The sequence below is a fragment of the Leiobunum rupestre genome, chromosome 7 (genome assembly GCF_980474605.1).
Source record: "Leiobunum rupestre chromosome 7, qqLeiRupe1.1.hap1, whole genome shotgun sequence".
Classification (NCBI taxonomy): Eukaryota; Metazoa; Arthropoda; class Arachnida; order Opiliones; family Sclerosomatidae; genus Leiobunum; species Leiobunum rupestre.
Genome location: NC_143390.1, coordinates 13,625,925 through 13,650,200, shown reverse-complemented (window position 1 = coordinate 13,650,200; position 24,276 = coordinate 13,625,925). Strand labels below are relative to the sequence as shown.

General features: G+C 38.3%; 2 protein-coding genes across 5 annotated transcripts in view; one reads left to right on the top strand and one right to left on the bottom strand.

Annotated features, from left to right (window-relative positions):
- The window catches only part of LOC149934829 (putative protein kinase C delta type homolog), a 138,053-nt gene that overhangs the window by 86,501 nt on the left and 27,276 nt on the right, over positions 1-24,276 (bottom strand). The window lies entirely within an intron of this gene.
- LOC149934830 (uncharacterized) lies at positions 12,057-14,406 on the top strand. Its single transcript, XM_090180692.1, has 3 exons — positions 12,057-12,601; positions 12,666-13,859; positions 14,321-14,406. Exons 1-3 carry the CDS (start codon positions 12,205-12,207, stop codon positions 14,404-14,406), a joined length of 1,677 nt encoding a protein of 558 aa, XP_090036818.1. The 5' UTR covers positions 12,057-12,204.

Here is a 24,276-nt window from a genome sequence, read left to right as displayed (position 1 = left end):
TTATACAAAGAGGCATAGTTCTCCGGGAAATACCAGGTACCCGAGCTAGCTAGTATAATTATATTATCAATAATTTCATTTTAAGCAATTATACCTGTGTATGATAATATTTTCGTAGTTTTTTTTCTTTTTCATACATATATTTTACGCAAGAAAAACGCTGTAATAATAAATAATACACTATTTATTTTAGAGTAGTAACATTACATTTTAATTTGGCATAATACCGCTAAAAATTGTCCAGGTCTGGAAAATCCATTATTTTCCATATTATTTGCCACCTGAAATTTTTCACCTCGCAACACCGATCATAAGTAACATAATTGATTAGTATGACACTTTATCCTACGCAATGTACCCTGGCCACCTGTTTAAGGCAATAAAAGTCGCTAGATGACTTCGGCCTAAGGTGGTTCCTTGGGTATTAGCCTAGCTGATTATAATTATTAATTCCTTTTAAATAAGAGTAGTCTGTTTCGCCAATGACCATATAAATAACAACGAAACTAAGAACTAGTTACTCTCAGAAAATCTCAGCCAACAACATAGTTGAAGGGTTAGCCAACCAGTGTTCCCAAGTTACCACTTTTTTTTTAATATTGCGAATACCACTCATAGAGTGGAAGGCTAACAGCGAAACTTGATAACACTTTTCGAACGCAAAGTCTTGCTTTCGAGGCGTGAAATAAACAAGTTGGCCTACTGTTAAAGGGGAACGGCCAAGCTTTTCCAAATATGGCCTTATTTTCAGATTCAAATTCCCTGACTATTCCTTGTTTTCCCTGACCATTTTAAGAGATTTTCCCTGACTTATTAAGGCCAAAATTTTTCTTTTATATTTTACTTTTATCAAAAGTTAATAAATTTAGATGGACTTATATTTCAGTAAAAAGGTTATTGCAATGTTGAAAAAATTAGCCAAACATTCAAGGAAATAAATGATAATCGTGGAATTTGTCATAGATCTAGAGTTAAATTACCTTCAAAAAGTGCCCAGATAAGATTGAATTGAATTCCCTGATATTTCCCTACCTTTTTAGTCCCATTTTTAAATTCCCTGTTTTCCCTGACGTGTAGCAACCCTGGGGGATTTTTAGCGTCGAAGTTGGTCGTCGCGGCGTTTTGGCCCTAGTGAAAACCCAACCGATGAAAACGCAATTTCTTTTCCAGAAACGAAAGAAAGTTCGTAGCGTAAAAAGGTGAAATTTTCTTCTCCGGTATCGATTTCAGTTCTTACTCGCGGATATTTGATCCGATTGACAAACACTAGAACGGTTTTACAAGATGTCTCGAGATCGCGAAGTTCAATTTCAAACAAAAATTAAGAGCCCAGTCTTTACGCGAAGCGTCTCGTTTTACTATTGACAAATGTTTCGTATCCTGATTTCCTTAAATCAAGAACTACTAGGAAACTCTATAAAGTCCACCAGGTAATTGTCGCGGCTATATTTAGAGCGTAACCCTTTAAGTCACTAAGTCTTTATTTGACAACACTAAATTCGGCATCCGGGCGAGCTAAGTAACGGCGCAAACACGACCTATGTCGTATTTGTTCCCGCGTTGAAACGGCGCAAACTGCGAAGGCTTTCGACGGAAAGTTTCGGAGAGCATTAGTTTAAAAGGGGGAGCTATCTAAGCCTTGGCTTACTAAAAATGATAATAAATTTTATCCCTAGTAAATTCTAATTAGCAAAATGGACTTTCTAAGCCCCGATGTGAACAATATTTGCCTTTTAAGGGTGCGAACACGTGCATGACATATGAAGGGAATTTTGTTGTCATTATCCAAATTATCTTCAAACTACATCCAAATATTAGCGAAATAATACAAATGCTGTTTTTGTAATTTTTTAAAAAAGCATATTATCTAAAAAGGTGTATAGGTACAAAAATGTTTTACAAAAAGGTCATTATATTTTTCGTATTTTAAATTAAAATTTGCCCTTAATTAAATTGTGGCCTAAAGTAGAATGTGGCCCTAAAGAAAAATGTCACCTAACGAAAAATGTCACCTAAAGAAAAATGTCGCCTAAAGAAAAATTTCGAATAAAGAAAAATGTCGCCTAAAGTAAAATGTCGCCTAAAGTAAAATGTCGCCTAAAGTAAAATGTGGCCCTAAAGAAAAATGTCGCCTAAAGAAAAATGTCGCCTAAAGAAAAATATCACCTTAAGTAAAATGTCGCCTAAAGAAAAATTTGGCCTAACGAAAAATGTCGCCTAACGAAAAATATCACCTAAAGTAAAATGTCGCCTAAAGTAAAATGTGGCCTAAAGAAAAATGTCGCCTAAATTTTAAATTATTAGTTTATACTTAACAGAGTTGGTTAAATTTGAATTGTAATTTTCAAATAAGGTATTTTCGCTATTTTCATACCGATTTTACTGGTTTTAAATCGAACGTATAGCTAAAAATATTCGAAAATCCGGCGTATGAGGCTTTTTAAAAGCGATTCGCCGCAAGTTCTTCGAGTTATGAATTTTTAAAAACGCATTTTGATTGACCCCCGAGAGGTTCATTTTTGAAATCTGTTTAAAAAATGAAGCCACAGCCCGCTCGCATCGAAAATTAAGTGGCCTCAGAAGTAAATGAACCGAAGTTATAGGAGAGGGCCAAAATTTTAAAAAGCATTTTCCTTAACGTGGTGATATGAAAATCCATCGGAGTTCCATCCCCTTTAGTTCCCACCAAAAATTGCACTAGGGAATTGTGGGTATCCACATTCGATTTACATGTCATCACCAACTAGTCGATAGATGGCGATAGTGGAGCTATGAAGGCGTAATGAAATCAGTACTAACTAAAAATGTAATATTTAAACAAGTCAGTCTTAATTTAAAAAAGTGTGTAGATTTAAAGTCGAATACCGCCATATAGCAAAAAAATGGGCAAATGACCAGCATGTGGACCTCCCATCTCCAAAATCCACAGTGGGCTACCGAGGGCCCTTCTAAGTCTAATTCTTGGAGAGTTATGTGGAATACGGCGGCATAGGCAGCGGCGGCGGCATCGGCTACACTGTGCGTGGTCCCAGTACCTACAAATCCTCTATTAATTGTGTGTAAAAAGCGTTAACTTCAAAACATCCCGAGTTTCGTGAGGTACCCTATACCTAAAAAGGTGTAAAACGAGGTATATACATTGTAACGCTTTTCGTTGGCCAAAACAAAACAAGAACCTTGGGTAAGGAGTGTAGCAGTCAGATTACGATGTAGTTAAAGGGTGGGCTTCCGGAGATGGTACGGTTTGCTATAGCTATTCATTTGTACCCGTACTGCTTTCTCTCTCTCACTTGACATAAAAGTAAACGGCCCCTTCTAAACCCATCGCTGCAGAATAAACAAAGTCGGCGGCGGATTTTCAAGACGAGTTTACGAACGAACCGAAAAAAAAAGTTAGTCACGATTATAAAGCCGCAGATTCTCTACAAAAACCATCAGACTAGGGTTGTTGATTTATTTCATTTCAATCGGATTCTTTTGATTTTATTCGTTTGTTTTAATTAATATTTTCACATTTTACGCTACTTTTTTATTGGCAAATTGATAATTTCCATGAATTTTTAATGTAAGCCAAAAATTGAAATTTAACTAATACTTGTAAATATTTCGGTAAAACAACCCGTTTTTACACACAATCCTAAGGATTTGTGTGTATTAGTCTCACGTACAGTGTAGCCGTTGCCGCCGATGCCGCCGATGGCGCCGTGTCACGCATACCTCTTCAACGGTTAGGGCTAGACGTGTCAATGATATCTCGTTCGGATGTACAGACATTACCATTGATAGCCTTTCATAAAGGTTTCAAATCGGAGCCCAAGAAGTTGGGAATTTGCCCAATTTACTATTTTCGGTGATTTACTTTATGTGGTAGATATTTTGTTTAAAATTAAGTCCGATAACGTTAAAAAAAATATTATTGGATAGGTTAGGATTCAGCGGACCTACAACTTCGGTTATATCAGTAAATATTAAATTTAAGTATAGTTTTCAGGGTAATTTACGGGACCCCAATTTTGGTGGTTTAATATTTTCGCCTAAAAATCTACATATTTAAGTCCAATTTTAATGAAAGTTATATTTTTGAATAGCTGTGGTTTACACTTAACGTAGAATTGCAAATACGTTCCTTAAATTTAATTCTAAGTAAGGTTTTTTGGGCAGCGTATACGGACCGCCGCAATTTCCAACATTGTAAATCCGGGTGTTTATAGTGGTCTACGCGCCCGTTTCCCTCTGGCGTTTTTCAAGGCCGTTCAGAGTGTGCCGCGCTTTCAACGTATGAGCAGAAGTAACAATTAAGTATGACACTGATCGGCCTAGTCTTCGGCGTATGACCAGAAGTAACAAATAAGTGTGATCAAAAGTAACTAATAAATGTGATCAGAAGTAACTAATAAGTTACTAGAAAAAATAAGTGTGATCAGAAGTAACTAATAAGTTACTAGAAGAAATAAGTGTGACACTCAACGGCTGACTAGTAGTAACAAATAAGTGTGATCAGAAGTAAAAAATAAAAGTGACACTGATCGAAGAAATTTTCGATGCTTTCAAAGTATGACTAGAAGTAACAAATAAGTGTAAATATGTTTATATGTGTGACCGTGAATATATTTTGGTTGCGATACCGGCGTTGCAGGTTGCTGTGAATAGCTCAAACAAACTTAACATATCAGGAGGATTGTGTGTATTCCGACCGTCGTACGTCTTGTTCATAAATATATCGACGTATCAGAGGTGATTTAAACAGGAAACCATACCTCTACTTGGAATGCTTATCCTACCGTATCGCGTATGGTAAGGTCACTCTGACGGCTACGAGATAAAAAATCCCCTCTGCGCGCGCTCCCCTCTCACGTTGTTGTTTGTTAAAGGGGAACGGCCAAGCTTTTCCAAATATCGCTTTATTTGCATATCAAAAGATCAACAAGACGTTCAATATACTTACACGTACCTTTTTTGTCTTGAAAAAATAGTTTTTGGCCTAAAAAGGTGAAACGCAAAATAACGCCAAGTATTTGGGTTTGAATTTTCGCCGCCATCTTAAGGTGTATCGTCAGCGCCAGCAGCCCCTTAGTGAGCGATTTGCGAACTATCCTAACTTTTAAAATCGTGCAATTAGGCTTAGGCATTAGGTCCCGTATAACTGGAACGCGCCGCGCGTGCAAAACAAATCTTTCGCGTCTTCAGCTTTTACGTTGTTTTTCTGTCTGAACGATTTCTCACCAGATGTCGCGGCGGACGCGCGCTTTTCAATTTCCCGAAATTTCTTTATTTTATTAAAAATTAACCACTTAATATTTTTGATGCGGTTTTCGCCATAAATTTTAGTTTTTAACGGGCTATAGAGCTATCTAACTGGTTTAAGCTTGACCGTTCCCCTTTAAGTTAACATAGTGACGTCGAAAAAACCGTCAGCCACATCGAGACGAAAATCTGCCGCGATAAGCATTCCAAGTAGAGGTATGGACCCCCGATTGAAATATTAAACATCGCGCGCTTTCAAATATAACGCTTTTATCTCCTATCTCTCTGTATTACTACTTCCAAGGTAAATCACTAAACAGGTTTATTTAAACGTCTATTCGATCGAAAACCAAATCGAATATTCGATTCGAATAGAACTAGAAAAGGAATATTCTAATAGTTGCATATTCCAATAATTGAGGGTAGATTGTGTTTGGTTTTTTAAAAAGGTTCTCAAATGGTTTATTGAAATAAGATCTCTGAAAATCATTTGATTTAAATCGCACTGTATACACTCTTCTAGTGTTCGGACTTCGGAATTGTTTATTCATTATCCACAAATTTTCCGATTTATTTAAAAAAAACGTTGGTAAAACGAATATCATTTTAACTTATTTAATTATGTTTTTTACGCAACCAAGCATTAATTTGAATAAAAGTGGTATTTATTTAAATAATTGTTTGTTTTATTTAAATAATAGGCTTATTCACTTTCGATTATTTAAACATTTTACAATTTTTATTCAACTATTGGTTATTTAAATAAATATTATTTAAATATAGCCGAGCTTATTTTATTCATGGATAAAAATTAATCGACTGCCGAACACTACACTCTTTTATATCTTTATTTGTGAGAGCTGCAGGTCTGATTTCAAATAGTGCGTGCGAGGCCGCTTCACGCGGTCAAGTGCACGCGACGTCTCGAGCTGATGAGCACGTGCAGGCGCCCTCGCCCGTACTATTTTAAATTAGGCCCGTAATGAAATGGCCGACTTCGTAAAAGAGTGTATACCACTAAGAAACTAAGATTTCGTGGTCGGGCAACATTTCGGAGCTTTTAACCTTTGAAAGGATTGGATTTACAAAAGCGCAAAAGAAAGTCAAGATATCTTCCAAATTGACGTCAGAGGGTAGCCTAAGTACTACGACGAAGAAAGCTCTCGCGGGATTGATTCCTATAGAGACACAAGCTGGCTAATCTCGACGCGAACCAACTCCCTAGTACTCGCCACCACAGCTACCTCAACCAGACATTCCGAGGTGAAATATTGCAGTTAGGGTTTAAAACGGCGGCGAATCCCGGAGGTCTAAGAAGGAATCCACTTTCTCCGTTTCTTCCCTGACGAAGGCCTGCCTTGGAATTGGCTCCTCTATAAGTCCCTTCTTGGTCGGCCACTATCGAACGCGACTCTCGAACTACAATATCGGTCAGTCTCTCCTTTGGTCAAGCGGACCAAATTCCATTCTCTCTTCTTTGCCGGGCTCCCCGGGACTGTAGATCTCTCTGGTCGCCACGATTATTCGGTTAATGCCTAATTTGGTTTGAGGGTCGTCTCGCCCGGGGACCAGGGGCGGGGGAGAGGAGTGGACCAGATGGGGGGGAGAGGAGTGGACCAGATGGGGGGGAGAGGAGTGGACCAGATGGGGGGGGAGAGGCTGACCTCCGAAAAAGGGATCTCGCGTCGGCTCTTAACGCGTCTCCGGAGTCGAGCGTGAATGATGGTCCGGATTAAAAAGATTTAGACGAGACAAAACACCTTCGAACGGAGATACGCGTCGCCCAAAATTCAACGCGGGCTTTACCCCCTTCATCGCCCTTGACTCCGCCGTCAACTGATCCCTTACAGGCTCCATTTTAGAAAGGGCTTTACTCTAGCTTAGAACCGCGGCGTGTCGTCTATATAGAAAAATCCTTTCCTAGAATTATACGATTAGGATTATTATACTTTGTTTTCCCTTTCTGTAGCAAAACGTTGGCGAAAAGGTCAATTCGACTTGACCTTTGATAATAATTTAAGGAGTGAAATCGATGGATCGGAAGCCTATCGAAGGGCGTGCTGCGGAATGTCAAGTTTCTTTTTCCATTATCATCCGGCCGTTAATGAATTGCGATTGAATTTCGTTTCGCGTCCTTCGCGCGAAGGGGATTAACTCAAAGAGAGATCAATTAAAATTGACCGATTGTGGCGTTCTTTCAACCTTCGCCACTTCGATCAATTAAAACTGGAACAAGGCCGTCGGTCGGACACCCAGCAACGCCGCCTTATGGGAAGCAAAGCTATATTATTATGGGGGTGTCGTTTTCTGCGAGGAGCTAAGCTTTAGAGTAGCCTAATAAGCATGCTTAAATGATAATAAATTTAATCACGATTAAATCATTTTAATCACGATTTAATCAATATAATCACAATTTAATCAATATAATCACAATTTAATCAATATAATCACAATTTAATCAATTTCATCACGAATTCATATTTTAAATAATTAGTAGTCTAATTAATATCAAGACGAGTAGTGTTTTTCTAAGGGTTTAATAATAGTTTTTCAGGTAAGTATCGAGTAAATATACAATTAATGACAAATTTTGTACCGACAAAATAATATCAATGAACTTAATAAAATAACTCTATAATACTATATCGAGTATATATACCATAATTTTAATCACGATTTAATCATTTTTAATCACGATTTAATCACTTTAATCACCATTTAATCTTGATATAATCATTATAATCATTTTAATCGAGATTTAATCCTTTCATTGACTTTCAATCATGATTTAATCTAATTTAATTTGAGGGTGACCTAATAATCATGATAATGATCTGCCCCTCGGATTTTTGTCCTAAAACCAAGTAAATATAACAAAGAACTTATTTAAGTTACTAGAACGTACGATTCTTGTTTCCAGCCCCGCTTGCGTGATCCACAATTGGGTGCTTGCTCGTAGCGTCGTAAGCATACGTCATAGATAGACATTAGTTTCACGTCACAGGTCACGAGGTTAAACGCCACACGATATTGCGAAATAATCACGTGACCACCATTGGCGTCTTAATGTCATGGCCGACCTATACGCGTTACCATGGCAACGAACACAAGCTACGAATACCCGTGTTACTTTTGTCAAAGGGGAAAACCATCCACTTTCATAATTGACGGTAAAATAAATTCCAACGGCTTCCCAGCCTCTGAAGGGTTTTTGAATTTGGGGGTAGGAAAAAAGGGGAAACGTTTCGTGACAGCATGGCTGCCAGCCTCCCCACTTCGCGACTTTAATTGTCACTGAAGTCATTTCAATCGTTTTTCTCGTCTATTACGATTGATCTCAGTTAATAATTTGTATTTTTATTTAAAGAATTCAAGTTATAGGTAAATTTACAGTTAAACAACCATTTGGTCTAGCTTTTATTCCCGAAATATAATGGTCAGTTTACTTAGATGGCGCCACGTGCTCTACGAAGAATCATGATTTAGATATTTGTTACTCGGCGACAGTTAAAAATTGGTCTCTGCGCATTCTCCAATACCAACCAATCCGGTGTTCCCTCCCTGGCTAGTGTCCAGTTTTTAAGTGGCAATGACGGTTTAAAATTCCACCCCCATTTATTTTACCGTCTATTGAATATGTAATAAAGTTTTGCTTTTATATATCACGGCCAACTTTGATCTCGCGCTATAGCGGCCAACCCATTCGGCGAAATTCCGTGAGCAAGGCTATAAAGAGCTTGGCGCTGCATTCATACAGTTTTTTATATTGGCTTCAATGCAAAAACTATTCTAAAAATAATATTCCGCTAGGTGCGCTCAAACCATACAGATATCCTTTGCTCGTAGGTTAACATAGAAACTTCAGCGAATGGGTTGGCCGCTATAGCGCGAGATCACAGTTGTCCGTGGATATATTAGAGATAAGTGGGTCTATCTACCGATAAGGGGGCACCTGCGGGCGGGGGAAACGGGGGTGAAACGGGCCCCTATAGGGGCCCCCTTTTGCGGCAATATTCGGCGGGGTCAAAAGGTTAGCTGATTTACGAGGTCAATAGGTTATCTGCCCCTATGGACACGATGCAAACAGCCGTTAAATAGGTGTGAAACGGACCCCCTATAGGGGCCCCATTTTGCGTACATTTTCGGCGGGGTCAAAAGGTTAGGTCAATAGGTTAGATGATTTACGATAGGTTATCTGCCCCTATTCCGCAGGTGGTGTGGACTGACACGATGTTATGCAAACAGCCGGCCAGTCATAGTTAATAGCTGGAGGCACCCCATTTTAGGTCAAAAGGTTAGCTGATTTACGATGTTAGGTCAATAGGTTATCTGCCCCTATGGACACGATGCAAACAGCCGTTAAATAGGTGTGAAATGGACCCCCTATAGGGGCCCCATTTTGCGTACATTTTCGGCAGGTCAATAGGTTAGGTCAATAGGTTAGATGATTTACGATAGGTTATCTGCCCCTATTCCGCAGGTGGTGTGGACTGACACGATGTTATGCAAACAGCCGGCCAGTCATAGTTAATAGCTGGAGGCACCCCATTTTAGGTCAAAAGGTTAGCTGATTTACGATGTTATAACCCATAAAACCCAAGGTGTTAACCCATTTTAGGTCAATAGGTTATCTGCCCCTATGGCGGTGACACGATGTTATGCAAACAGCCTACCCGTCATAGTGAATGTCGAGTTGGTTGGTTTTCGCCGACAAACACTTTCGGCCCCCTAAGCGTACCGTAAAATAGCGGGCGGTCATCGGTAAAAGTGTTTTGGAAAAAAAGAGCAGAGTGTATACAAATTATAAGGTTTTATTTATACATTCAAAGTTACAGTACATTAAGCGGATGAAAACGTTTAAAGATAAAACAATTTATTTTTAATATATTTATGGTTGGTAGATACCATATTAAACAAATTGTAAAAGTTAAATACACAAAACATATTTTGGTTGGCCACTGTTTCTTTAAAATCGTCAATAATTTTAAATGCTGTTACGTAATTGGACGCGTAGCGGACAACGGTATCATACCTTTCATGTTCATCCGATAGAAATAAATTGTTGGGTGCACATGGTTCTTTATACAATATTTCGTAAATTTTACGATAATTATCGGTTATAACGTAACCCATTAATTCAAAGAGTTTTTGGTTCACTTTAAGGAGTTGAATGTGCGAATTAATGAAATATTTGAGTCGGTCCAATTCTCGAGTTTCCGGCGCTTTGATTACGACCGACGCTTCGGATATCGTACTTTGCAAGGTTAATTCTTTTTGGTCAGACATGGCGGCGGTCACTAGCGCATCAGATAGCGGGAACGGTGATCGAAAGGGCAACCGTTGGGGATCATTTATTTGTTCCCAGTGGCCGTATAAATCATCCCAGGCGCGCGAAGACATTTCAAAGACCTGGTGTGTGATTTTATTGCATAGAGCTACAGATATATCGAGCTCAGACGTAAAACCCGTAGTAACGAAAAGCTCGGATGAAAGTGAATACCGAGGGTTAACTTTCCGCTGAGTCGGATCAAATTTAGACATTTTAGTGGGCCCAGGAACGTTATCTACACAGCTTCGTTTAGACATGATGCTCGAGAAACGGTTTGTAGTGTACTGCCGATGGATGACGGGGATGAATCCCTTATATAGCGATAATAATTTGATGACGTAATCAGGATGATGTAATGGGTTGACTCAATGACTCACGCGATTAGTCAAATTTTGCGGTGTTATGTGTATAGCGACGCCCATATTGGTAAACCAAAGAGATAGAAATTCCACAAGTCCCATTAAAAGTAAAATCAACGCGATTAGTAATGCGTTTTTAGGATTGTTCGCGATAAGCCGACTAACGGGAGAGGCGGGGATAGAACCTTCCATACCGGAAGTTATCGTTAAACTAAATTTATCAATAAACCAAAAAACGGATTTAAACTTTATATATTTTATAAAAACGCAAATGACATACAAAGTATTAAAATAAACAAAAAACTAAAATAAACAAATGACTAAAATATACAAAAAGAAATATTGACAAAAAACTAAAATATAGAAAGGAATTATTTACAAATGAAAAAATATACCAACAAATGAAAAAAATATATACAATAATTAAGAGGATCTATTCCACATAGTTTATGGGGCTCCATAAAATTCTACGAGCAACAACATTCATTTATAACCATTTTTCGACAAAACGTTTGTCCCCAAAAAATATCTAACACTTTGAAACGTCTTTTTTAAAAAGTGTTTGAGCATATAACTCTTTCACCATGACCATCCTTCGACGCTTAAAAACAGCTGTGAAAACAATCGCTTTTTATAAACATTTCGGTGCACACTATTTTAACAATACCCGATTTGACGCGTCATGTTAAATTCAGGAGTCAAACTTAATTTGCATCGTAAAAAAGGTTAGGGTTGACACAAAAAAAGAGCCCCTAAACAATTTTCCCTTCAAAGAAAAAGACCGTAGGGGCCTACATTGTTCAATTAAGACTCGAGCGGCGTGGCCCCCAAAGGATTCCACCCTAAGGGTTTGGTGTCTAATAAAACAGCGGCTCGTAAAAAAATTGGCCGCTCGGAGAACAAGAAGGACACAGTCAAAAAGTTTTTTTCGTATATTCATCCAGCTTTGTCAAAATAGTCAAAAGAGTTTTCTGCGGCTCTTTTGAAAAACAACCTTTGTCAGCGATAAAAGGATGAACCGCCACCATATTTATGGGGCTATCATTAAAGTAGTCATTGATCCACCCTTAAATTTAATAGGCTTAAAAAACATTGGGGTCCATCTTTTAGAAAACAATCGAGTTTTATATAATAGAGTTTCGACTTAACGACGTGATATTATTTTTATACAGCCTCAAAAGATACGTATAAATAGAGCCCTATCGGCCAAAGAAACTTCACTAATCAGCGGAATTCTCAAGTTGGAAGTCGTTTTCTTATCGCCTAGAAAAAATGGATAGCGAAAGCTTATGTTGGTTTCTAGACGATTTGGAGGTAAATAGACCCTGGTCCGTACCGCAACTACTGCAATTTTATTACGGAATATGTTTATTTTTAAATTTAGACCCGGGGTTTGCACCAAATAAGTTACCCGCAATCTTTAGCCGTCTGAGTTTTAAATTAATTTTGACGGTTATTGAAATTTTTGAAACTGTTCAAGCTATCCCCCACGTTCCAGAAGCGTGCCAAACGGTAGCCGAACTCCGATTATTTAATCAAGCATTACCGCCTCGGTTAGGCGAAATTATTGAAGCGAGATATAATAAGCGGGAAAAAGAATTACTCGAACTCGAGTGGGATGCTATGTTGGGTGCCGAATATGACGAACCTGTGTTGGACTACCTGAAGAGTAAGTTTTTTTTCTCGTACCGAAAAATATCTAAGAAATTAAAATATATATTTATTTTTTATAGACGCCCCTGAAATTGTCACGGTCGATGATGCTGAACCGCGTGAATCCGCCGAAATGGTGGACGACTATTTCAACGACCTACTTAACCAAAGCGGTTACGGGGAGGCGGAGGGAGATTTCCCAATTGTGGGGTATATTGAATTTGAGGACCCGAATTGCGTAATTTTGGGTCAGAATGAAAAACAGTTCCCGAACTTCAATATGACGGGAATTGAATTGGAAGCTGAAATATCTAATAATATAGCGGAAGGGCTTGCCAGGGTCACTGAACGGGTATTACGCGATGTAAACCCCGCTGACATGGTACAACTAGTAATCCGTAGTTCGGCGCTGGGTGCGGCGCATCCCGATATAACCATTTCATTTAGGAGACGTGACCAAATTGATATCGAGGCCCTTCTCGACGAGGTATCCGAATCTATATATTCAGATGAGGAAGAAGCGTTTTTCCTGGCACCCGTTAATTTAACTTTTTCCATTGTCCGTCTCCCCCAAGGCGGTGGCTGTACGAAACGGAAACGACTAGAGACCTTTGCCATGTTTTCTAGGAATAGACAATCAATTGTCCGTATTGCGAACAGCGACTCAATCTGTCTCGCTAGAGCTCTTTGCGTCGGTGTGGCACTGTGTAAATATCAGAATGAACCCGAAAACAAAAGACTAAAAACGGTCTATGAAACTTTGTCGCATACCAAAGAAAACAATGTGGCCCAGCGAGCCGAGGCGCTCCTCCTATGCTCCAAATCGGGTGTCCGACCTAATAAAGAATGCGCGTCGCCCGAGTCGATTAGAAAATTTAGAACGTATCTCAAAGAATACGATATTTTAATCTATCAAATTAAAAACAGCTGGCCGACCTTGGTGTACGATTCTAGAGTACGGGGAGGTATGGACAGAAAACGTATTGTACTTTTAAACGAGGGGGCGCATTTCAATCTAGTTAAAAATCTGGCACCCTTATTCGGGAAAGCAAAATTTTGTTCAAAGTGTCTCGAGGGGTACAGACAAGATAGCACCCACGCGTGTTCAGACTATTGTTTCGCGTGTTGCAGGGCCATAAAATGTACCGGAGATATAATAAAATGTCCCGACTGTTTACGTAAGTTTACGGGTGTCGATTGCTACGCTCATCATAAAATAAAATTAACCGGCGATAAATTATCATTATGTCAAAATTTATTTCATTGCACGGAATGTTCAAATCGATTAGAATCGAACATTCCGTGCAATGAAATAAATTTTGACATAATGATAATTTATCGCCGGTTAATTTTATTTTATGATGAGCGTAGCAATCGACACCCGTAAACTTACGTAAACAGTCGGGACATTTTATTATATCTCCGGTACATTTTATGGCCCTGCAACACGCGAAACAATAGTCTGAACACGCGTGGGTGCTATCTTGTCTGTACCCCTCGAGACACTTTGAACAAAATTTTGCTTTCCCGAATAAGGGTGCCAGATTTTTAACTAGATTGAAATGCGCCCCCTCGTTTAAAAGTACAATACGTTTTCTGTCCATACCTCCCCGTACTCTAGAATCGTACACCAAGGTCGGCCAGCTGTTTTTAATTTGATAGATTAAAATATCGTATTCTTTGAGATACGTTCTAAATTTTCTAATCGACTCGGGCGACGCGCATTCTTTATTAGGTCGGACACCCGATTTGGAGCATAGGAGGAGCGCCTCGGCTCGCTGGGCCACATTGTTTTCTTTGGTATGCGACAAAGTTTCATAGACCGTTTTTAGTCTTTTGTTTTCGGGTTCATTCTGATATTTACACAGTGCCACACCGACGCAAAGAGCTCTAGCGAGACAGATTGAGTCGCTGTTCGCAATACGGACAATTGATTGTCTATTCCTAGAAAACATGGCAAAGGTCTCTAGTCGTTTCCGTTTCGTACAGCCACCGCCTTGGGGGAGACGGACAATGGAAAAAGTTAAATTAACGGGTGCCAGGAAAAACGCTTCTTCCTCATCTGAATATATAGATTCGGATACCTCGTCGAGAAGGGCCTCGATATCAATTTGGTCACGTCTCCTAAATGAAATGGTTATATCGGGATGCGCCGCACCCAGCGCCGAACTACGGATTACTAGTTGTACCATGTCAGCGGGGTTTACATCGCGTAATACCCGTTCAGTGACCCTGGCAAGCCCTTCCGCTATATTATTAGATATTTCAGCTTCCAATTCAATTCCCGTCATATTGAAGTTCGGGAACTGTTTTTCATTCTGACCCAAAATTACGCAATTCGGGTCCTCAAATTCAATATACCCCACAATTGGGAAATCTCCCTCCGCCTCCCCGTAACCGCTTTGGTTAAGTAGGTCGTTGAAATAGTCGTCCACCATTTCGGCGGATTCACGCGGTTCAGCATCATCGACCGTGACAATTTCAGGGGCGTCTATAAAAAATAAATATATATTTTAATTTCTTAGATATTTTTCGGTACGAGAAAAAAAACTTACTCTTCAGGTAGTCCAACACAGGTTCGTCATATTCGGCACCCAACATAGCATCCCACTCGAGTTCGAGTAATTCTTTTTCCCGCTTATTATATCTCGCTTCAATAATTTCGCCTAACCGAGGCGGTAATGCTTGATTAAATAATCGGAGTTCGGCTACCGTTTGGCACGCTTCTGGAACGTGGGGGATAGCTTGAACAGTTTCAAAAATTTCAATAACCGTCAAAATTAATTTAAAACTCAGACGGCTAAAGATTGCGGGTAACTTATTTGGTGCAAACCCCGGGTCTAAATTTAAAAATAAACATATTCCGTAATAAAATTGCAGTAGTTGCGGTACGGACCAGGGTCTATTTACCTCCAAATCGTCTAGAAACCAACATAAGCTTTCGCTATCCATTTTTTCTAGGCGATAAGAAAACGACTTCCAACTTGAGAATTCCGCTGATTAGTGAAGTTTCTTTGGCCGATAGGGCTCTATTTATACGTATCTTTTGAGGCTGTATAAAAATAATATCACGTCGTTAAGTCGAAACTCTATTATATAAAACTCGATTGTTTTCTAAAAGATGGACCCCAATGTTTTTTAAGCCTATTAAATTTAAGGGTGGATCAATGACTACTTTAATGATAGCCCCATAAATATGGTGGCGGTTCATCCTTTTATCGCTGACAAAGGTTGTTTTTCAAAAGAGCCGCAGAAAACTCTTTTGACTATTTTGACAAAGCTGGATGAATATACGAAAAAAACTTTTTGACTGTGTCCTTCTTGTTCTCCGAGCGGCCAATTTTTTTACGAGCCGCTGTTTTATTAGACACCAAACCCTTAGGGTGGAATCCTTTGGGGGCCACGCCGCTCGAGTCTTAATTGAACAATGTAGGCCCCTACGGTCTTTTTCTTTGAAGGGAAAATTGTTTAGGGGCTCTTTTTTTGTGTCAACCCTAACCTTTTTTACGATGCAAATTAAGTTTGACTCCTGAATTTAACATGACGCGTCAAATCGGGTATTGTTAAAATAGTGTGCACCGAAATGTTTATAAAAAGCGATTGTTTTCACAGCTGTTTTTAAGCGTCGAAGGATGGTCATGGTGAAAGAGTTATATGCTCAAACACTTTTTAAAAAAGACGTTTCAAAGTGTTAGATATTTTTTGGGGACAAACGTTTTGTCGAAAAATGGTTATAAATGAATGTTGTTGCTCGTAGAATTTTATGGAGCCCCATAAACTATGTGGAATAGATCCTCTTAATTATTGTATATATTTTTTTCATTTGTTGGTATATTTTTTCATTTGTAAATAATTCCTTTCTATATTTTAGTTTTTTGTCAATATTTCTTTTTGTATATTTTAGTCATTTGTTTATTTTAGTTTTTTGTTTATTTTAATACTTTGTATGTCATTTGCGTTTTTATAAAATATATAAAGTTTAAATCCGTTTTTTGGTTTATTGATAAATTTAGTTTAACGATAACTTCCGGTATGGAAGGTTCTATCCCCGCCTCTCCCGTTAGTCGGCTTATCGCGAACAATCCTAAAAACGCATTACTAATCGCGTTGATTTTACTTTTAATGGGACTTGTGGAATTTCTATCTCTTTGGTTTACCAATATGGGCGTCGCTATACACATAACACCGCAAAATTTGACTAATCGCGTGAGTCATTGAGTCAACCCATTACATCATCCTGATTACGTCATCAAATTATTATCGCTATATAAGGGATTCATCCCCGTCATCCATCGGCAGTACACTACAAACCGTTTCTCGAGCATCATGTCTAAACGAAGCTGTGTAGATAACGTTCCTGGGCCCACTAAAATGTCTAAATTTGATCCGACTCAGCGGAAAGTTAACCCTCGGTATTCACTTTCATCCGAGCTTTTCGTTACTACGGGTTTTACGTCTGAGCTCGATATATCTGTAGCTCTATGCAATAAAATCACACACCAGGTCTTTGAAATGTCTTCGCGCGCCTGGGATGATTTATACGGCCACTGGGAACAAATAAATGATCCCCAACGGTTGCCCTTTCGATCACCGTTCCCGCTATCTGATGCGCTAGTGACCGCCGCCATGTCTGACCAAAAAGAATTAACCTTGCAAAGTACGATATCCGAAGCGTCGGTCGTAATCAAAGCGCCGGAAACTCGAGAATTGGACCGACTCAAATATTTCATTAATTCGCACATTCAACTCCTTAAAGTGAACCAAAAACTCTTTGAATTAATGGGTTACGTTATAACCGATAATTATCGTAAAATTTACGAAATATTGTATAAAGAACCATGTGCACCCAACAATTTATTTCTATCGGATGAACATGAAAGGTATGATACCGTTGTCCGCTACGCGTCCAATTACGTAACAGCATTTAAAATTATTGACGATTTTAAAGAAACAGTGGCCAACCAAAATATGTTTTGTGTATTTAACTTTTACAATTTGTTTAATATGGTATCTACCAACCATAAATATATTAAAAATAAATTGTTTTATCTTTAAACGTTTTCATCCGCTTAATGTACTGTAACTTTGAATGTATAAATAAAACCTTATAATTTGTATACACTCTGCTCTTTTTTTCCAAAACACTTTTACCGATGACCGCCCGCTATTTTACGGTACGCTTAGGGGGCCGAAAGTGTTTGTCGGCGAAAACCAACCAACTCGACATTCACTATGACGGGTAGGCTGTTTGCATAACATCGTGTCACCGCCATAGGGGCAGATAACCTATTGACCTAAAATGGGTTAACACCTTGGGTTTTATGGGTTATAACATCGTAAATCAGCTAACCTTTTGACCTAAAATGGGGTGCCTCCAGCTATTAACTATGACTGGCCGGCTGTTTGCATAACATCGTGTCAGTCCACACCACCTGCGGAATAGGGGCAGATAACCTATCGTAAATCATCTAACCTATTGACCTAACCTTTTGACCCCGCCGAAAATGTACGCAAAATGGGGCCCCTATAGGGGGTCCGTTTCACACCTATTTAACGGCTGTTTGCATCGTGTCCATAGGGGCAGATAACCTATTGACCTCGTAAATCAGCTAACCTTTTGACCCCGCCGAATATTGCCGCAAAAGGGGGCCCCTATAGGGGCCCGTTTCACCCCCGTTTCCCCCGCCCGCAGGTGCCCCCTTATCGGTAGATAGACCCACTTATCTCTTATATTGATAAAAGATAATAATATGATAATAATAATCAGCTAGGCTAATACCCAAGGCACCACCTTAGGCTTAAGTCATTTAGCGACTTGTAATACCTTAAAACAGGTCGCCGGGTGACAATGCATAGGAGGGTGGTGGCAAGCCCTTCATGCCACGCGAGCCAACAGCTCCCTACACTCACTATTACCAAAAGTAAATATGGGGAGAAAGTCTATCAATGCCTTCAGATTTTACCTTCCACCATGCTGGACACCCTTTTTGAAGAGCTAGTGATCACGTGATATTTCTAACCAATAAGGATAGCGCATTACGCGCGAAGTAGTGCATTTGTGGTATTCCGGTCCGCGCTCAAGATGAAAATTTTGAATTTTATTCCCTGGCAACCATGTCACCGCCTCGCGATTTCAAATAGTCTCTCTGTCAAATGCTGACCATTATTTCCATCGAAAACGGTTGATTTTAATTAATAATTACTATATCAATTGTAAAATAAACAAAAAAAGCTCGTAGCTATAGCTATTATTTCAGTTAAACTTGCCAATTGTTAGGCCTTAACATCGTAGATTTACCAATTAGTCCCGATCTCCGCTCTTAGATGGCGCCACGCTCTCCACGATTTAAACGAGTGTTATTCTAGTTACGGTTTATTTCTTTTCAAAAGTCACGTTATTATTTTTAAAATGTCGCATTTTAGTTTCTATGATATATTTACTTTATTTAGGAACTAAATTAACCAAATTATCGAAAGCAAAAGTTTAATATTCACGTATTTTATAGAGAACTATTTTTCATCGTGGCGGAGTACAACCGATACCTTTGTGTCCTTGTAAAGAGGCGAGGGGGAAGTCATTGCCGAAGCCCAAAAATTTTACCCCGCAAATAAGACGTCGTGCGGTTGGACCCAAGTGCCAGACTTTCTCCCCCTATTTACTTTTGCTATTACCGTTAATCTCAACCAGCTTTTACGGAAAGGGGAAACTGAAGAACTTTGGGTAAAACCTCTTAAACCAGTGGGAAGAGAACTTGCAAACTCAACGCGGAAGGAGTTGTTCCAAGTTTTCACCCAGTGCCACAAGCTGGGATCGAAACTGGATCCTCTAGCTGCGAGGCGAAAGTGCTAACAACTCCGCCACCCCACATTTAACGATTTAATTCTACATATTTAAAAAATAATTTATAAAATGTAAAGAAACGTATTTTAAAATAAATACTGTTTCAATTTCAATCGCGAGTTTCAGTCAGGCCATAGAGTAAACCACTCAAATAGAAACCTTTCAACACGTTTCGTACGCAACGTCTTGTTTTCGAGGCGTGAAATAAACAAGTTGGCCTAAAGATAATGTACAATATCGGGATAAAAAAAATTAGTTTTTACTCTAAAAATGTAAAAATAACACCATCGCTCTTCGGGCTATATTTATTCACGGCTCGAAAACAAGTTGACCCGTGAGTTTGAATGTTTCACGCGCTTCCATAGGGCCTTCCACTCTATGCGAGTGGGTTACTCTATGGTAGCACTTCTTTCTTCCGTAAACGGGTCGACTGGTACGTTCTTGATATAACTCGCTCATATATGAGAAAGCGATTTCCCTGATATTTCCAGATGTAGTTTTAATTTACTACGTCGTTTCGACCAATTGGTATTACTGCATTTCAGTAACCTCTATCAGGGTTGCCACAGTTTTTTCACAATCAAATTCCCTGACTTTTCCATGTTTTCCCTGACCATCTCCGGAGATTTTCCCTGACTTATTTTGGGCCAAGATTTTGTTTTTTTTAACCTATATTTTATTAAAAGTTTTCTATTCGCAACCGAAATTAAATTCCCTGACATTTCCCTGATTTTAGACTAATTTTTGAAAATCCCTGACTTTTCCCTGATTTTTATACCCATATTTAAATTCCCTGACTTTTCCAGGAATTCCAGGTTTTCCAGGGCAACCCTGTCTATTCTATATCAATTTACATTACATCCCTTGAACAAAGATTCAGTCAGGAAAATTAAATTCAATTTTATTTGTTAGATAAAAAATGTTTGGTAAACAATTCCTTTATTAGATGTGACTATACTAATTAGTGTTGACGGGTGTTTTTCCAATAACGGTTCTTCTCCTGTTGAGTCAAAGACAAATTTATAATTGAAAATAAAATAAAAATGTATGTTGAAACTAATTTTAGCGTTGCTCCCAATTCGACACATGGATGCTCCTTCCCTTAAAAGTCACCAAACCTTCCCATTCTCTCATTGGTTCCTTAAAACTGCCGCGATTGAAGCTAGACCATGTCCCCCGAGTCATTCTCTTTAGAATAAATAAATACATTCTTAAATGGATTATCGGTGTATTTTTAAGTTGAAATCTTCGAACGGAAATCCAGTCTGTTTCCACGAAATGAACCCATTTTATATATTTTTAACGTCAAAAACAAAGCAAAATAATGATTCGTCGCGTACTTTGTTTCCAATTTTATGTCGTTTTACAAAGTTTTATCTCTAAAAGAAGAAATCTTTGAAACAACGTTAATTTTTTTACTACAAAAATCGTTTCACGAGTATTATTTTACTTTGTGCCAAGTTCTAGAAAAGAGGTTAAGGTAGACGTTTCAACGGAAACTTCACACTGGTTTGACGTCATGAGACCTCTGCGAAACAACGAGGGAGCCTTGACGTTTCTGTCAAATGCTTAATCTCTCTCTCTCTCTCTATTGCGAAACGAAACTGGAAACCCGTCACAGCTGTTTAGTGTCAGTAGGCCTAGAAAACTGATTTAAATGCCATTTGAGTGATCTCAAAATTAAATGTTATTTACGCGCTTTTAAGGAATAACTTGTAGGGATAACAGGGTTATTCAGCTTTACGAGGTTTCGTTACGGAAGCTTTCGGGTGGCGCCCATAAATCAGGCTTGCTTTCCCCAAACAAATCCCGCTTTTATCGAGTGTCATTTAGGTTAATTACATTGAATAAAGATTGTCAAAAATTTAAATAAATATATACTGAAAATATTTCAAGTTATTTAAGTAAATAAATTTTAATAAATTATGTTCATAATTAATCGACCCCACTATGGTTTTATTAATTTTTCGCGAGCTTCTATTTATACGCGGTAGAGGACGCTGTTGACCAATCAACATAAAATCACCTTCCAGGAGGGAATGAAGTTTGACTTACTATTGGACAAGAGTTTCTTATACGTAATCCAACCTCCTAAAAGTTGAATAGCCCTGGTGGTACTTTCATCACGCAAATTGAATTTGGAAATCGTTCGATAAGCCGATCCGAATCTGTCATGGCGATTAGCGCGAGGTAGTCGATAATAATAATAATAATAATAATAATCAGCTAGGCTAATACCCAAGGCACCACCTTAGGCCTCTCCAGATTCATTGCTAAAATAATTAATTAGCTATCGGGACTGTAGAGTTTGTCGTCTGCTAAATAATAAATAATGGTTTAGCAACGAATCTATAGATGGCGATGAGATAATTATAAGATTTCGACTGCTATCATGATATTAATTTACAGTAAGACGTCAGCTAGGCTAGGCTAATACCCTTAAGGCACCACCTTAGGCCTAAGTCATCATGCGACTTATAAAGCCATTAATTCAAGTGACCGGGTTACAATGCGTAGGAGGGTGATGGCAAACCCTTCATGCCACGCGAGCCAACAGCTCCCTAGACTATTACCGTTAACCTCTACAAGTTTTTAATGAAAGGGGAATCCGAAGAGCTCGGTTGAAAACCCCCTTAAACCAGTGGGGAGAGAACTTCCAAACTCCACGCGGAAGGAGTTGTTCCGAGTTTTCAGCCAGTGCCACAAGCTGGGATCGAAAAGGGCTCCTCTCGCTGCGAGGCGAAAGTGCTAACCACTCCGCCACCCCAATAACTAAGCGGAATCTTTAGTATGTAGCATCGAAGTGCGAAGATTGAATGAGTGGAAAATTCTAAAACATATAGATCTAGGCAGATAGATCTAGATAGATTACCTGATCGCCGTTCACAGGGCAGCTTATGAATTGTCTACGGCATGTAAGAGCGGGCTTAGCGGAAATTAGTTTCGTATACATCACGGCTCATAAATTTTTCAAATAACTAAAGTTCAGACTGCAATTTTATCGGTTGTTGATTTTATTGATTTTTTTAAATGGTACATCCAAAAATAGGCCGATAAAAATATTATCCTACGAGGAGACTTCCCATCAGTACTTCCCTCGCGTAAACCTGCGAAAAAGAGGATTTCTCTGATTGGTCGGAATTTACGGCCAACTTCGACGATTTATTTTGCAGTCTAACGTAACGAATTCGCAATTCGCGAATCGGCAGGTTTGAAGCGATGAATTCTCCAAAGAAAAGGTTTGTTAATGTTTTTGATAAATGTAAATTAAATAGCATTTAAATAAAACAGCAAACAGATCCCCCAATTCCAATTAGACGATTCATTTTATGTTTTTAACTTTTAATTTACGTGTTAATCATAAGAAACGTTCGCGTAAGGCCACGATTCTTGCTAAGGCTTATGTTTCCCACCAAAATACTGCAGCAGAGTAAATTGGTTTTTAACGTTTTTTATAGTTTTTATATCTGTACATAGATGAACATACGTCACCGACTTACTTTCCCTTCCTGCCCCCTGTCCCAAATTCTTCTAGTAGTTAGGGAAAGATAACAACTTAGGCGAAATATTTTTATCGGCCTATTGGTCACCTCAGGGAGTCTGGGTTGGCACTTGGTTGATTTTTTAATAAAATCAAATCAATTGATTTTTATTTAAATCGGATTTTTTTGATTTTATTGATTTTGGTACAATTAATGGCTCTTTTCCTGTATAATTAACGGATATTTTACTTTTATCAGTTAGCTAATCTTGAGTTAGGGTCAATGGAGGTGTGATCAAAATATTTTTTGGGGGAGTTTACTTGAAATTACTCCTAAACTAAAAATAGCACAATCTTAAGAATTGGTGCCATTAATACGGCCACTTTATCCTACACAACTACGCAATCAAATTTAATATCAACTAAATAGTTATTTAAATATGAATTACTGAATTTAATTCTGTGACTGATCACGCTTACCCCAAAATGCGGGGCAAGTGTGATAGGGGGGGGGGGGTAATTGTTATAACGTGAAATCCTTGACCAATCACAATGAAATTACATACAGAGGTTAAATATGGTGTGTCCCAATAAAACTATATTTTTTCGTAGCTCTAAAATAATATATTTTTAAACTTAAGTACCCAGATGCTTATATAGCTAGCTAAAGCTTAACCTTTCCTTTTTTAGTAAGTTTAGATCAAGAAAATTATAAAAAAATTGTCTTACAAACCATAAGTTATTTTACCAAAATTTTACATTGATTAACTGATCACACTTACCCCACACTGCAAATTTAGAAAGAGTTTTTCTAGATTAAATTTTGAAAACCTCAAATTATTACCAAAAATGAAAACAAAATCCGAGCAGGTCAAAAGATAAGCAGACTACAAAATACCAAAATAAGAAAACGGTTTGCCAGTTAGGAAAAAAGTTACAGAACGTTTCTTTTGCGCATAAAATCTCTAAACACAAGTAGAAGAGAATAAAGTTTTTTCAACTAAAAGTTTTAAACACAAAATGTTTATTTAAATTAATATTGAAAATATACAAAATGTGTATAATTAAGTATATTTCAATATCCATTCAACAAATATTTTATAAACATAATAGGGGGTGATCACACTTACCCCCTGATCACACTTACATACATTGACCATACATGAAAACTCAATTAAATTTAATTATTATTTTAGTTTGATAAGATTTTCTACGTATATTAATTTTTTTAATAACCTATTTTTTCCATTTTTTATTCCTCCATCGAAAGACATTGTGTGATTTAAATCAACAATTTTATTTTAAATCACTTCAGCCAACCCTGGGTCACATCCCCCCAAAAAGAGTACCAACAGTTGCTGTTCACACG